The 17967-nt window shown below is 32.4% G+C and overlaps 1 protein-coding gene across 1 annotated transcript in view; it reads right to left on the reverse strand.

Annotated features, from left to right (window-relative positions):
- LOC124357172 overlaps positions 1–13469 on the reverse strand; it is a 66188-nt gene extending 52719 nt beyond the window's left edge. Inside the window, 2 exon segments of the mRNA XM_046808694.1 lie at positions 3672–3816; positions 13262–13469. Of these exon segments, the coding sequence (XP_046664650.1) occupies positions 3672–3793 (122 nt within the window). The 5' untranslated portion in view covers positions 3794–3816; positions 13262–13469.
- Between the last annotated feature and the right edge of the window lie 4498 nt (positions 13470–17967).

The following is a 17967-nucleotide window of genomic DNA, read 5'->3' on the forward strand; positions in this document are numbered from 1 at the left end:
CAAACCTCTCTGTTACCACCATGAACTAGTCCTGGAAATGTATCTGAATGTTCAAGAGATTGTGAGACGTCAATCTTCTCTGACTGTTTCATTGATCTAGTCAACAAGTCCATCCATCATCACTGATCCTGCCACTTTTAAACAAATTAACCCATCCACGCACACTCCCTTCACCCATATGGCCCTTTGTTCTCTTAGGACAAGAAGCTTAGAAAATTGCACCTAGTCCTATAAAGACCTTTGTGCTACTCTGGAGTAACAGGATATTCTGGGCGGGTAAGGTTGGGGGTAGGGGCCACCTCCTGTCGAGATCCATGAGGAAGAATTTAGGGCACTAATCTCAAGTCTAGCAAGAACCTTTGAGTTTTAGGGCACGAATCCAAAAAATTCCAATAGTCATCTCTCGCAGTAGACTAGACCTATCAAATTACCCTTGCACCCCACAATCTCGACATTTGCGGATAGTGATGTGCCACTCCTGGACATCCATACGGTTGCCCAGATTTCAGTGACACATTGGTTTTTGCTGAAAGGTATAAACCAGCCAGAAGTGAACTCTCCTGGGGGACATTTGGCCCATAAATAGCAAAAAGTTCCCTTTGAATAGCTGTCGCTGGATATTATTTTGTTGAAATAAACCTCATTGCAGAATGCGCTACGCAATTCGAATTTACTGGGAAATTCAATTATGGCACACATTTTGCAAAGCTATAGAAAATGAACGAATGTTTGTACGACCTTCTAACTGACACACCTGACTTGTTGCCTGCGCCAGTGTGTAAGAGAGAGAGAGAGAGCTACCCCACTACTACCGGTGCTGTAAGGGAAAAGAGATTACTTTTGAAAGAGCCCATTGTATTATTAGGGATAAATCAGGCTTCACCAATAATTCTGCATTGCCAGCTTCAAGATGGGATTCATAATACTTAAGCTTTGCAAAAAAACCCAATACACCTACAGTTTCATGAAGGCATCAGGAATATACTGGCTTTACCAACATCCTTCTCTTATAAAGTGTTAAAGCATAAATGCTACTTGACTAAATCCTCAATATATCTAAAATTAAGTTCTTATCATAAATACACATTTATGGTACAGTATTTAAAATGTATAACTTTTGAATCGCTTAACTATAATTTTATTGAGAACCATTATTTTATTGAACAGTCCAGTTCAATAGAGAGGTTATTGCACCTTAATCTGTACAGGTGATAACCTTGAATATATAGCTACACCACCATGAATCTCCAAGGAGTGGCAGTAACCATAAGCCCAGAGTTTGGCTACGAATGTTTGAGTACACATTTAGTTTCTCAGAAGAAAGCTTATGTTCCGATATACATAGCACATATATATATATATATATATATATATATATATATATATATATTCAGGTCAGCCATAATTTTCCAATAAACATATTTTTGTTAGAAAGGCATATTTTGGTAATCAAAATTTACTGAAACTCACTTTATACTTACCGAGTTCCTTGGCATTGTGTGATTATGGCCTAGGTTGTGGTTAAACCCTGTTTTAAAGTTTTGGTTGAATAAAATAGTTTGTATTTTTGGGAGCGGATTTTACAATTTTAGAATAGGACATCACATTACTGTCAATAGATAAAATGTCACCAATTGTCTCAGTATGACTATTTAGAACCAATGCCTACTCAAAAATCTGATTGGTTAGAACTTTTATAAGAAAATTACAGTCACAAGGATTATTGCTATTACTATCTTCTTCTTCACTGGACTTATAATAACATGAGAAACACTCGCAGCACTTTCACCTTGTTCCGAATTTCTGCTTACATTTGTCACACACAAAATTTGGTTCTCACTTTTTGAAAATGAATAATCTTTTATTTTTCTACCAGCACAAATAAAATGAAACCATTTCATACAACTTTCCTCACAAAACACCACCAGAGTTATTTGTAACTCTTTTGGGACAAGCTCCCCATAGCTTGCTTCTACTAACCGGTACTATTTTTCCACTGCCTTACTGACAATGCTATAAAGCCACCTTACGTTCATGGTGGTGTTGGGCACACACTAGCAAGATTCATTAACAACCATATCTCCTTAATTTCAATTGGAAAGCAAGTGTATAATATCATAGCTGAATTTGGGTAACTTTGATATCCAAAGTTACAGTACATGTAAAGGTTTTTATTAATATTTTACCTAATATTCAAACTGTATAGGTACCTCTAGAGTTTCAATTAATTTTATAAGACAAACATCTGTTAGTACTTAAAATGGTTTAAATATATCACACAATGCACTATTACACTTAGAGAATAAAAAAATAAAAAAAACAACAATTAAAGGGAAAACTACAATTCAGATTTCACAAAACAACCATCCACTTGCTTCTATATGCCTTAAATTGCCCAGAATTATAATTCTTTTATAATTTTTAAACAGACTTTTATTAAAAGTGAATGGGAATTCATGACTTTTATTTTATGGAAATGGGGAATTCTGCCATTATGTAGAGTATGGAGTGAACTCAATCCAAATTATTATGATGAATTGTTAAAAATCCTTAATACTCCAACAAAACAAAAGAATTTTATTAAAAAAATTACTATCATTAAAATGTGATAAGCAATTTAACTAATCTGAGTATTTATTACTAATTACAACTGCACGTCAAATTTGAACAAATCAATTCTTTCTTCAAGTTACTAGCAATGTTTACACACATTCCTGTCCTCACACACACAAATTGATCAACAGACAATTAAAAATAAAACTTTTATCAGGACAACCATTAAACAAACATTTAGGCCTACTCTAAAAATAAAAAGTTTATTTTTGGGATCATAACATGGTTGTCTCCAGTAGCAAGTATTCTTATGTACGAGAAAGTAAAAGAGGATTATTTTCCTATTAACAAGTATTTTATTTGTTGTTGTAGCTTTATTATTAGACCATTGTATTGTAGTAGGAAATTCCCATGCACTTCTACAGCAAAAGATTAAACTAATCAATATAAAAACAAAACCAACTTGGTAACATAATCTACACCAGATTGCCAATACACACATTCACATTGGAATTTGACATTAGTAATAGTTGATTGTTATTATTTGATTAGTGTATCTTATCTGTTTGTTTCTTCAATGAAACATCAAGATACACTTAGCTACTTTCACTCCACAAGTCTTATCACCTCCAACTCATCTTTCTTAGTTTAATCCTTGCAAAACTGTTGATGTACAATGTCGTTTGATAAGAGTGACACTTGGCTATCGCATAGAATCATGATCACAGAGCTTGAGACAAAATGTGGTATGTGAAGACGTGAATTAACTAAATTATTATTAATGCATAAAACATGCAAAACCAATGATTTTCCATCAGTCATAACCGGTGTCATAACCGGATTCACCTTACTGAATTTGATTTCTCGTCTCACTTTCTCCTCTACTTCACTTTAATTAGGCCTATTTAACACAGTAAATTTTAGTTTTATTTACAAAATACCACTAGAATTCTAAGAAGTTATAGTTTCAATCCACAGTTAAATGTTTCTAACATGTAACTGAGATTCCACCACATTAATGATATTATAATTTTACATTATTAAAATATATATATATATATATATATATATATATATATATATATTTAATGGATGAACCAAACAGTCTAAATACTCACTCTAATACCAACGCTAATGACTGGTGAACCGAGACATTGTTGAATGCTGACAAACATATTTTAGTAGCTGTTGCCACCCGATTCAGCTGAAACAGCTCAATGTTGTCGACTTCTTCACCCATACTCAAACCGCTAAGTCAACTAGCTGGAAAAAACAAGGCATTATAGTTTAAAATTTAAAGAATTATACAAGTTTCAACTACCATGAGACTTTTAACCCGTAACAGCCCATTAACTTTGCCATAGACACATCACTTACACCTTAGTGGTGTACTCTCACTTTAACCCTGTACTTGGCATGTATCCATTAAGATACATCATCATGGCTGTCATTACTATTATCACTACTCACTGTATATAGCAAGAAAAAATCAGTTTCAAATCTGCACTACTAAGATTGTCTTTGGTTGACAGACACAAATTAGATTTGCCAGCAAAAAACACCGGTTTAATGAGGCATTTGCACAGTTTTACTAATAAAACTGCAAACATGAAATTTGCACATAACTAGAACAATAATTTAGGATTTTCCAATAACATTGCCTTTGGTTTAATACATACGTACATAGTGTTTATATTTTTATTTTATATCAAGAAGCTTTATTGTCATTAAATACACAAGTGTACAATAAACATTGTCACGAACATAGTAAACATTATAAACAGAAACTATATTACAATAAAATTATTTTCCTTTATGTGGTACATGTATTTTTGATCTGAAAATAAACATAATTCTAATGTTGAAAATTAAAAAGCGATCAAATGAAATAATAATATAATATTTTTACTATAAAAACATATTTGATTTTGCCATTAGAAAAAGTTTCTACATAAAATATACACTTCAAACATAGCTACTTATTTTTTTTGTCATCAGTAAAGATTGGCATGGTTTAATTTATGTCTTGTTTAATATATAATATAATATGACCATAACCATAATTCTGTATCATGGTTAAGAAATATATTTTTGACTTTTTTTAGTAAGGGTTGTGAGAAAAATATTTTTATTTTAACCTATATTTGTACTACAACAGTTTACTGTATTATTACAGTAAAATTTATAATTTGAGATTTTTACTTTAGAACTTCCCCTGAGTCCTTGATGCATAATATAATAGTTTACTAGACACTTCTTGAACATGAAGAGATTTATGTTGAAATTGAAACCATAAAGAAACTACCTTAATAAGTACTTAAAGACTTTTGGACAAACATGGACATAAAAATATACCTTGTACATATAAACAATAGTTGTGAATAGATTTATGATATTATAAAAACAAATTAAAAAAGAACAAAAGCAAAACAAAATATTATAATATAAAAAACAACTAATGTTATAGGTAAAGATGTTGTGGACGAACAGGAATCAAATTATAACCCAGTACATGTCTGCGTAATGAAGTTCTACTGAGCGTATACCCTTACAATGTTATGATTCTTTAAATAGTCTACGAGTAGCTGCTCTAACTAATGAATGCCCTTCTAGTGCCTGGCAATGATCCTAATGATAATTTTAGCTTCCCATTAAATTTCAAGCCAGTTATAACTCTATTTTTTATTATTTTTTTTATTGAGTGTTTGTACGTGTTATGATAAAAAATATATAGAGTAAATTTATGAAATGAAAGGTTTTGGTAAATATTTCACCCTAAAGCTGTAGACACTCCTGTACAAAGTTTTATAAAATCTACTTACTTTGGTCACTTAAAATCATTGTAATGTAATGGATAATAATTATTAAACTGTTTTTATGGTTTATACACCAAATACAACAGATTTCAGCAAATCTTAGATGTTGATAAATGCAACCTCTTGTATTTCTCACATAATATGTATAAGATAGGCTATATACTATTGGGAGTTGGCAAATAACAACTGATTCTGGATGAAATTTAGTAAATGAAATGTATATAAAAAAGTAATCTTTTGCTGATTTCTTATTACAAGTTAGCCAAAGCCTCTTTTCTCTGTAATTTTCTTCTGTTTCTTCTTTCAAAATGGTGAAGTAATTGCACATTTCAATACCCATAAGCATATCTATTTTATATATTATATTTTCTATTTGAGACTGGTACAAAGATAGCTCTCGAATTCATTATATTGATTTAGTAAAGTCTAGTATGATTTATTGAGTAAATTTATTTCAAAATATTAAATAATATTGATGTTAAGACATCAAATTAATTTATAAATATTTGCCAATATTTTTCACATTCTTTGGCTATTCATGTCTTGGAATACATTCCAACACTGTGTTTATTTATTGACTATCATCTAAGTTTACCCATTTGTATAGCGTAGAACACATTTCTAACACAATAAAATTCTTGACCACTGCAGAGAGCCTAATGGGCTAATCGATGTCAAACCAAAACAACCCAGTACTTTCTAGATTTTCTAGTGCTGATTGAAATAAATGTGTAAAAGAACTTTGTCTGTCTGCTATTTTAGCTTGTAATACTGGGACAGACTTGGCCTGAATAGGATTCTGAATCAAGGTTGTATTGATGTATCAGCAAAATATAAAGGCGTTCTAAGATATGCCTTTTGCATGACATTAAAGTCAAACGTTGTACTGTTTAAGACAAACATCCACAATAATGGTTAAAATACTCAACACTCTAAGAATGAGCTACTATCTCCATCAGTTAAAGAACTAAAAATCCTTATAAATTAAAAAGCAATGAGTACTATAATATTCTTTTTGAACTGACAAAGTAGAAGCTTATTTCGAAAGCACTAATCGGCCTCCTTGAGCCCACATGGCAAGTTATTGTAAAATTTGATACCAGAATAAAAAATTTGTTTTTTAAATAAGTTTTTGAGTGGTTTAGGAGAGCGAATGAGTTAGTACTGCTAAGATTGTGCGGTGACTCTTTTACAGGGAATAGGTGTTTGTTTTTGAAAACAAATGACATGTATTCAAGCAAGTATAAGCTTGTAAAAGTCATCAAGTTAAACTGTCCAAAGAAATCTCTAAATGATTGGGATTGATCAAATAAACCTATTACTCTTAAATAAGCGTAAATAAAGTCTTAGTTATGGCCGATTTATAACCACATTTGATTACCATGGCTCATGTAGTAATAGTAACACGTACAGTAAGCTGTTCACATAGAAATAAAGTTTCATGCATAATTTAAAGTCTACATATAAAATCTTTCTCTGCATATATTGATACATGAGACATTCATATTTTTGTTTATTAAATTGGTTCTCATACAAGTGTTTAAGTAGCAAAAGTCTATGCACAAAGTCACTAAAGAATTACGTTGTATATGTTGGGATAGTTGAGCTACATGTGTTAATATGTCATGTTTTTATGTCTTATGGGTATATTGAGTTTGTTTACAAATTTACTTACTCTGCTATTTTCTCTTGCCACCCGGTTACCCACAAGACTAATGTATGAATATTAGCTAACGCTCAGCCAATTCATATGGTATGATTGTACCATCATCGAAATTAGTGTTCTTCATATAGAAATGAAGCCTCATGCACAATTTCAAGTCTACAGATGAGTTCGTTTTCGAGATATCATGCAAACAGACAGATAGAAATAAAATTTTTTATCTCCAAATTTCTGTATCTTTATCTTTGTCTTCTAAGGCCTCTTTCACACACATCGAATTTGGACGTCCGATAAAATAACGGGCGATATTTTATCATTTGGGTGCCGCTTGCACACACATCGATTTTTTTACCGTTCAGAAAGTTATTCGACTATATGGTGTGCTGTAGTGAGTGTTGTATTGCTTCTCTCTAATGAATAAAAAACGTGTTGTGGCTATGTGGTTCCTATACTGCCGTATAAAGCGTCGCAGGATTAAGCGGAAGTGCTGGATACATCCGATTAATAAAACAAGGGAACAGTTGGGAACTTTTCACACCCTTTTTGAAGAACTTCGACGTGATGGAAATAAGTTTTTTAATTTCTTTAGAATGTCTACGGTTTCGTTTGATGAACTTCACGAGAAGTTAAAAGATGTCATCAAACATGAAAACACTAAAATGATGAATTGTATTCCCACACAGGAAAGGCTTGCTATTTCGTTAAGGTAAGTAACAAATTATTAAAAATTCTAACTAACATGTTTTAGAGCTAAATTTTAATTAATAATGATAATACAAATGTTTGTTTAAATTTATTTATTTGAAAAGAGAAAGGTTTTCAACATGAAACAATCTTGTTTTATGTGATGCGTCAAACTCAATTAATTTAAAATCTGGTATTAAAAAAAACTTTGGTTATGAGCTACAAGCTGTTTATACTTACGTCAAGGGCTGAAGTTTCATCGATATTACAATGCAACTCTTCAGAGTTAATTTAATTCATGTGTACAATTTATAAATTAACTTGATTAGTCCTAAAGATGTGCACTGCACAGGGAGAAGGCGCAGTGAGAAGTGAGGACGGACGGTAAAATATCGATATGTCTGGAAGCACACGAATGGACACGTACGCCACTGTAAGGACGGCAATGGCACGGTGCCATTGGTCTGCAGTGGCAGTGGACGGCTGCTAAACGGTATTTTATCGTTGCCGTTCAGAGATCGTCTAGTCTGAAAGCTCCCGTTTACTTCTATGCGCCACTATTGGAATTTGGACGGTCGATAAAATATCGGACGTCCAAATTCGATGTGTGTGAAAGAGGCCTAACAAAGATTTAACTCTTTATCTGAAATACTCATCATTTATTTATATTGTAATCGTATATGATGTTGGTGTATTCCTTCTTCACCGGTATAAATGTATACGGAAATGTGAATTGCTATGCAAGTTATATTGTTGATTTGGACATGTCTTAGTATTAGTTGTTTTATTATACCTGGCATAGGATATAGCTACTTGTTGATTGGACTGTGAATTGTTATCTTTCGTAGCATAATGTAGCAGGCTGAATAATTTATTAGGCTGCAGCATAATAAGCGGCAAACCACATAATTGAATCATGATTATCAATTATAAATATCATTACTATACAATACAATGTTTGACTTTTATAGATATTGATAATTAATCATTACCAGCTGCTTTTATTTAATTATGTACCAAGTAGGCTAGTGACATCATTGCCAGCTGCTTTCTTTTCATTTATTTAACGACAATAAACATGCAGTTGTTGTCTCAAAACATTTTAAAACATTTAACAACGTTTAAAATCGTTGCAAGATAATGACTGCTCCTTTAAACATTGTCCAGTTTGTGTTTGGCTTCAGGAAAAGCCTGAACAAATATGATGTATAAAAAAACACACTTGAAAAGACTAACTTTAAAAATTCTAAGTTTGGTATAATTAAATATTGAAAATCGCGTACTATTTTAGTTTGAATCAAACTATGACTTTTTAAACACCATTTCAGTTTGGCTAAAGTAACTGTAATTTGCTGCTCAAACATAGTTTAAATAAATTGTAGTTATTTTATATATATTGAAACTAATACATTTCTTTTACATATAAAAGTATAGCTGCATTATAATATGATTTTAAAAGTCTAAAACTTAAATCAGTTCGACATTATTGTTCCAAATTAATTCAAAGTAAAATTACGTTTGGTATTTGACTAACTGTGACAAGTAGAATGATGATATAATTGTACGTGTGTTCTTTGTTTCACAAGTAGTCAGACACATTTATCCTTGGAAATAGTAAAAGGTACGTAAATGTTATTGTTTTGTTTGTAACATTTGATAAACATAGTTATTTGTTTATTGTTAATTAATTAATTTCTAATACTTAAAACCAGCAGAACTATACTGTTATTTAAAGTACTTATTATTATATAATTTGATCAGACATTTTGTTTCGTTTTTTTTTTTTTAGATGGTCATGAATATCGATGATTCGATAATCACGATTCAATTGTGTTGATGACCGCTTGTTATACTGCAGTCATTTATTATTATTTGTACAGTAATGATTTTGGCTGCAGTATAATTAGCGGCCACCACCAAAATCAAATTATGATTATCGATTTTAAATATCGATACTATGGATTACAACATTAGCCTTCAGATATTCATAATTAATTATTGCTAGCTGTTTTATTTAATTATGTACTGAGTAGGCTAGTGACCTCATTGCTAGCTATTGTTATTTCGTTTAGATAGTGAGTAACGTACGTGATAACGCAAAGAACAATGGCGATGAATGTGCAGATGTTGGCCAAAATGTATTTTTAAACATTAAAGAATGTTTTAAATACAAACTTAGTAGATCCACTAACTTCTAACAAACATCCAAACTATAGAATCTAATTGGAGAGCTACAAAGAAATCCTTAAAAACTGGTCTCAGAAAAGACTGCATAGCTGATCATCTTGCAGAATATATGTATCTACAAGAAGTAATGATTATTGGAGGTGATATCATTCGAGCATTTTTTTCAATGCTATCACACATGTCTACCCTGTGAAGTAATCATAAGTACTACGCGACTCAAGAGTAGTTTTAATACAGTTTAGTTATTTTATACAATTTGAAATAAATACATGATACATAACTATTACATATAAAAGTATAGATTCTCTACAATATCATTTTAAAGACCTAAAACTTAATTCACTTCGACATTATTATTCAGAGTTTATTTGAAGTAAAATCGTGGTCGGAAATAAATTCAAAGTAAAATCCTTTTTTTGGTTATTGACTCTATTGAAGAAAGAGAGAAATGGATTAAAAAGGTGGCCTACCCTACAAAAGGAGTCCAGAAGTTTTACACAGATAGTTCACGCCTTGACTCTAGGGCAGAATTCGGAATATACGGATCAGGAGTTAACCTAGCAGTACTCCTAGGAAAACACACCATAGTCTTCCAAGTGGAAGTCATGGCAACACAATCATGCGCTAGAAGATAATATAAATGAGGCAAAAAGGAGCAAAATGCTTAATACTTTCTGATAGCCAGGCTGCACTGAAGGCACTTGATACCTGTTTGTTTGATTCAAAAGCAGTCTGGGAATGCAAGAATAAATGCTAAGAAAAATAGAGTAACACTCGGTTGGGTGTCGGGACATGAGGGCATTCATAGTAATGAAAAAGCAAATCCTCGCCAAACATGGAGCAGAGTCCTCTATGGTGGGGCCAGAGCCGGATAGCTTTCTCCTACAGCAAAGCTCTTGTAAAAGATTGGGAAAAGAGGACAAGATACTTTAATTGGAGTAGGATTAAGACAATCAAAAATGTTTATCTCTCCTTATGCTAAAGGTTGGGCATCTTTCCTCGATCAGTGTAAGGAAGATATAAGAATGATAATGGGGATACTGACAAGGCACAGTCCCTTTAGAAAACTCCTCATAAAGGTGAGCCTTAGCCGGACTGATGAATGGAGACTCTGTGGAGAAGCGGAGGAATCAGCAGAGCATATTTGGCTAAAATTTGAAAAAGATTCCTAGGGGCATATCTTGTCAGCCTCAATGACGTCAGAGAACAGCAGCTCTCAAATCAAATCGGCTTCTGTAAGTCTCAGATTGACAACCATCTCTTTCCCTTAGGAAAAAAGGCGGCAAAAGCAATGATGTTCGTGTTTTTTTCGAACATTCTAAATTTGGTATTTTGAATACACCAAAAATGATGTACTATTCTAGTTGAAATTAAACAAACTATGACATTTTAATTAATGAATTAGTTTTGACGGCACCATTACCTGCAGAAATATCATTTCAGATTAGTTAAAGTAATCGTAAGTACTACGCTGCTCAAACAGACTTAAAATAAGGTTTAGTAGTTATTTTATGTAATCTGAAACAAATTCATTTCCTATAGATATGTTCTTCTATTCCTATGTTCTTCTCTATACTAACATTTTTAAAGCATAAAACATTATTGTTCAAAATTTATTCAAAGTAAAAACGTGTCTGGAAATAAATTCAAGATTAAAATCATGTGTTTTGTTATTGACTAATGGCGGCAAGAACAGTGACGTATGTGTCTTCTTTGTTTCACAAGCAGTCACGTTTGTCCTTGAAAATACATAAGGTAATTGAATGTTTTTTTTTTGTAATTATATTAATCATATATTTCATTTTAATTTGTAAATTATATTAATATTTAGACACTAATTTCTAAGATTGAAAACTAGCAAAACCATATTGTTCTTTGAATTATCTATTACGTTATTTGGTCAGATATTTTGCTTTGAATCCTTTGAATGGTCATAAATGAAGAACATAAGCAACATGGAAACAGCTAAGACCGCCTACTACGCGCTATTTGAGTCACAACTCCGCTATAAAATTGTAGTTTATTCTTTAGAAAAAAGCAATAATAAGTCTAGGAAACCTCCAGCACAGAGAATCTTGTAGGGAGACCTTCAGGCTGTTACAAATCCTAACAATAGTAAACCTTTACATTTTTGAAGTCATTAAGTACATCTATACAATGGCTCCAGAATAAATCAGAACGAATGCCCGATACATAACTATAATACACGACATGCAACCAATATCTGCCTTCCTGCACACACCCTCAATGCAACTGGAAAGAGACCATGCTACATGGAGGCGAAAATGTGGAACAACCTGCCAGAAGACCTGAAAAGGACTAACAGGAGACAGGTTGCTCAGCGAGTAAAAAAATGGCTTCAGGACTGACCGTTCTACATACTGGCAGAATTCTTTAATTGGAGAGGAACTCAAGCGTACACTGAATAAAATACAATTTTATATACTTATGTTAATTTAAATTATTTTATTTTACACCTTGTATTAAGATATTTTAACCTATGTGTAACTTGACGCAATTATTGTTCTTGACGAATATGTAAATAAAGTATTATGACTATTATTATTATTATGACTAAATATTGATGATTCGAATCATTCAATAATCATCATCCGATTGTGTTGGTGGCCGCTTATTACATTGCAGCCGGATTTGTTTTTGTAATTGTGGCAAAAATATATAATTTCTCTCTGAGGTGCAGAAGAAGCTACTGCAAACTGCGCCCATGGCTGGAGGCATTAGTCAGTCCGTTGAAATGCTAGTTCCATTTACAATGTTTTTTTGTTTTTTTTTAGGACTTTCAATTTAATTGTTTTCTAAATTCACTTTCTGAACATTTTCTTTTTGAGAACATAATAAATAATGTGAATTAGCTGAAGTAGGCCAATTACTTACTAAAGAATGCTTTTGAATATCAAGGCACTAAATATATATTTGGGAGGACACATAAAATGTAAGCTAAGAATAAATTAATAGACTGCAATTCCAGCAGTAAATTTTACTGATGTCACATGTTTTGATCATTATAAGTTAAAGAAGGCTAAAATGACCGCAAAACAACACAATATCCACTTTAGCCCTCAAAAAATGAAGACTAACCCTAACATTATCCTATGTAAGGTATAAGCCTACTTATTACACAGACCTAGGACTAGACTTAGTATATTTCTGATAGACATAAATCACACTTGAATATTCATAGCCATTTAAGTTTTGAGAATTTTAAAATTAGTCACCCCAAATATATAATAAGGTTACTGAATTTGTCAAATGTTAACACAAATAGCCATAGAAACAATACATCCATGCTGATTTAAGAAAACTACGCAGGCCTATCTCTCTTAAATTCTAATCTTACCTGTCATATTCATCGTTAAACATAAACAAATGACTACAATTCCCAGACGACATAAAACTGAGTAAAACGATCCAATCTACATCTTATCGTCGATCAATTCACAATACAATGAAATTCTACCCCACAAATAATTCTTCGAATCATTTCACTTTCTGGTTTATGTACTTTTGTTTTCTTCTCATTCCTTTGGTTTGGTTGGTCTGCTTCCTTGGCCAGCTAACAGCTGATTAAATGGACTGCATGATTTGACAGCTAACTGTAGATTAACCATTAACGTGCACGTCGCTCTCCCATTTTTACATACAGTGAGATCATAAAATAAAAACTATAACAGATTGAATGTGAACACTGTATTGGCAGCTGTCAATCTCAGGAAAACATATTTACGATAATTCTACCGGTTGGGGAAACATTCTAGTGGTAAAAAGAGACCCATTAAAATTGTTCCGAAATGTAGAACGCATACCTTAAAGAATTCGAATGAGAAAAATTCAAAAGTGATTTCTGAATATGATTCGTCATTGTCTGATTCATCCATGTTATGACACAAGATACCTTCATAAACTAAAAACCAACCTTAAAGATATGCATATAGAACTAGCACGACGGATTCAAGCAAAAGAGAGAGGCCTTACGATGAAGTATAGCAATGGTAAATTCACCATTACACATACATAAACTAATACGGTAAGCTTCAGCGTACAACCACATATTTCCTTGTATTATCATAATATCAAAGGTCTCACATAAAAACTTACTGATCTTAGATGTGGATAAGCTATTGTACTAAGATATTATTAGGCTGCGTATAAATACTTCCTAGTATACCTACTGGTTTTTATCGAGAATGTTAAAGAAGCCATGCACAACATTTCGGTAATTGTGTAGCTGTTGAGGAGGTGATTTGCACTAATCAACCTGATCTAAAGTTTTGATGGCTGATAATTTCAACTTACCCAATGTCAAATGGAATGACAACGATATGGTTAAGCATAGTACTTTCTAGGTTATTCTGCAGTTGGCGAACTATTTAAATTTTATACAACACAATCGTTGTGTTGTATCAAGAGTAGTGACAATAGATCTCTTGTTTTCCGCAATAGACCTGGTCGTTGCTCAGGAATCCATGCCAATAGTGCAAGGTAATGTTCATCATCCACCTCTTAGTCTCCCATCAACTTCTATCTGACTTCCGAAGATGCAATCTGAATGAAGTGTTAAAGGATCTGTTACAAACAGGTCTTCTTTCAGTCAACTCCATAGATGTAAACATTATATTATACATTTTACCCACAAGCTGTGGACTATTGCACTTAGACACACTCCTAAAAAGAAATAACATTCAATAGACTTTTCTACTTGATTTTCTAGAGAACTAAAACATCTTGTAATAAGGAAGAAGATTCAAAATAATAAGTGGACACGAGATCACATAGTGAATAAAGAATTTTCTAGGCTTAGCAAACTAAGTCGTGACTTGACTAAGCAATGCTTTAGGGGGTATGCCCATCATGTAAAACATGTTATTCCAAATAACTCGAAAACTTTTGGACATTTGTGAGAAATTTGAAGAGTTCCCTGATCTCTTGGATTGCTATGAATTGGTGGTAGGCTTTATTCTTACCATTTTGAATTGGTCAATCAAAACTGTAGTGTATCCTGACGTGTTGAAGCAGATATTTGTTATTCCCATTCATGAGAGTGGCTCAAGGAAGGATGCTGGAAATTATTGGTCTATTATTATTTAACATGATCTGGTTACGGTTTGAAAGGTTAGTTCTCAATAAAATCACTCCTATTTTCAATGCATTATAGTTCCCAGATAGCGTGGGTTTACCTCCCGAAAGTTAACTGACATAATCCTTCTCACCTTTCAGAATTATATGATATCTACATATAAGAGAACGTAGCTCAATGTAATGTTTTTAGACTGTTCTAAAATCTTCGACAGAGTGAGCCATTCGAAGGCTCCTGGCGTCACTGGGTCACTACTCAACTGGTTCACAAGTTATTTTGTAAACTATTATCCTCTAAGTTTTCTACTACCTCAAGGGTTCACCAGGATACGCACCTCACTCCTGCTCTTTTTAAATATATTTATTAATCACATTTGGAGCACATGTCAAGTGGGCTGTTTTCTCTACGCTGATGATATAAAGCTCTTCTGATAGATCGTATCCTGGAATGATTGTGGTGTGATTCAGGATTTTTTAAATTCGATGCTTCAGTGATGTGAGGCCAATTCTATGTTCCTGAACATTAGCATGTATTTCGTTCCTCCAAACTAAAGCACCTATTCTTTCCACTTACTCTCTTGATAGTGAAACACTGAAACGCTGCTCAACCGTTAGAAACCTTGAAGTGATTTTCTCTCGTAATCTTTGTCTCTCAAAATCTTGTTATCTTTCTTCGTTAAACAACATGCATTAATATAACTAGAGCGCTCAACATACACTTTTACTTATACGTTACATCTACCTAGGAGTACTGTTTAACTATGTCCAAAAATCAAGCCACTTCCCAAGCAGAGCTGCAGAGTAACCAGGACCGCGGTTTCTTCAAATGGTTATTTGGATGTCCTTATCATTTTGAGCTGCTCGTCTTGGTGTTATTTTTAGATGTTCTACTGATCACACTAGGCTAAAAGAACTTTTTGGCTACAAGCACGTTAATACTAATATATGAAGCTAACGCATGCAAAAAAAGATTCAACCGGTTAGGTAACTTTGTATGTCCATACCTTGATTTTTTGTTCCAGCTTAATGGTTTCAAGAACAGTATCGTTGATTTTTTACTTAACATGTGACATCTTGGTATTTTATACCACATAATATTTCTTATTGTTGTTTTGTTATTACTGTAACGTTATATTTACATAGTTATTGCATACAAAAGATTGTTGCAAATCACTCATAAATTCCTGTTGATATCTTTGCAAGTTTAGTTTTTCATGTACTTACTTAGAAATGTCTTTATTGTTGGTCTTCGTACGTTATTGATTGTTGTTATCATTAAATATTTACTCTGCTGTGAAAAGTCAATCTGATGTATGATAATAGGTTATTTTTGTTATATATCTTATTGATTTTACTAGTATTAGATTATCTTTATCTATGTTAGCTGTACCTACTGTGCATGCTACGCTTGTTTGATATTTATTTCGTAAATTACGTTTAGTAGGGTTCTTTTAATAAGTATTAAACAATAATTAAGATGTTAAGGTATGTTTTGAAAAGATTGTCTATAGTTTAAAGTTCTCGATCACTACCAGTCTTATCGCTATTATTGAATTTGCTTCTCAGCTACATAAGGTTAAAAATAGCCAGACTTCCTTAGGGTTATTTTCAAGTAAGCTTGGGAGACTTCGCATTTGCCCTACAGGAGACAGGATATTCTGGCGCAATGTGCGACTTCCAATAGACCGAAGTTTATACCACTTTCAACTTCGAAATAGATGTAGTAGAGGTGGATTTCCACCAAATTTTATCCCTCTAAATTACTCTGTTGAAAATTATCGTGCTTACAAACAGACACATCACAATGCCCTACGTCTGAAATCTTATTTTGTCATCAAATGGCGGTACAATTTCCTTAAAATACTAAGCCAATAAAGCATCGTAGTGGCTAACTATAGATATACAAATATGTGTAGTAAGACCGATGCCATCGATTTTTACAATTAATACATTGGTAGCACAATTTTCTTCTTCATCTATTGGATGCAATTAAACACAAACTGAGTTCACTTTCGCCTGGATATCCGTAAGAATTCTTCGTAAAGATTAATAATCTTGTTTTATATACATTAAGTATGTATGTTTTATATATATATATATATATATATATATATATATATATATATATATATATATATATATATATAACATTATTCATCTTTACGAAGAATCCTTAGGATTATCCTTATTTTTAGTAATATTTTATAAACCTGTGTCTTTTAATTACGCAATTTTTATCGATTATCTAAAACCCTCTTTCCACAGAGTGAGATGTCATGGTCCAAAGAGCTGTTACAGGCGTTGTCTGTAGAAGCGGTAGTAATTTATTAATGATAATTTTCATCCTTTACATTATGTTGCCTGTATCCACTATCGACACAGTCGTTAAAGTGCTTATATTACTACGAATGAAATATGTTTTACATTGGTTGAGTTAGTGATAAGAATACACCTCATTAATTAACAATATTTCCGTACAATAGTATCTCTTTTTTAAATTATCCAGGTTTTTGACAGTTCTAGAACTAATTATAAGTAAAATACTCTTAGCGTATAAATAATTAGACTCGGGTGCTACATTATCTACTGACAGCATGTTCATCTCTTAATCTGCAGAGAAGCAACCAAGAATAATACCACTTTTCGAAAAGAACCAGGCATACATGTGTAATACGTACATAGAGTTTACCATAATATTGAATCCCAATTCTAATTTTTTTTTTAATGTTACTTTCTTTAAAACAAGTTTTCTATTAATATCTAGTTTTCTCAGCAGCTTGATGTTTTTTAAATCTATACATCCCATTTATATAATTAAATTGGAAGGCCTGTCACACATTATCAACATTATCTGAAAACAAAATATATGATCAGTAAGTTACAGACAAAGACTATGGTTCCAGTTTCCTTCTTGTAAAAGTCACTCCATATTATCTTTTTAACAGTTACTACATGCAAAGAATAGTTATA

This window comes from Homalodisca vitripennis, chromosome 1 (genome assembly GCF_021130785.1).
Source record: "Homalodisca vitripennis isolate AUS2020 chromosome 1, UT_GWSS_2.1, whole genome shotgun sequence".
Taxonomy (NCBI): Eukaryota; Metazoa; Arthropoda; class Insecta; order Hemiptera; family Cicadellidae; genus Homalodisca; species Homalodisca vitripennis.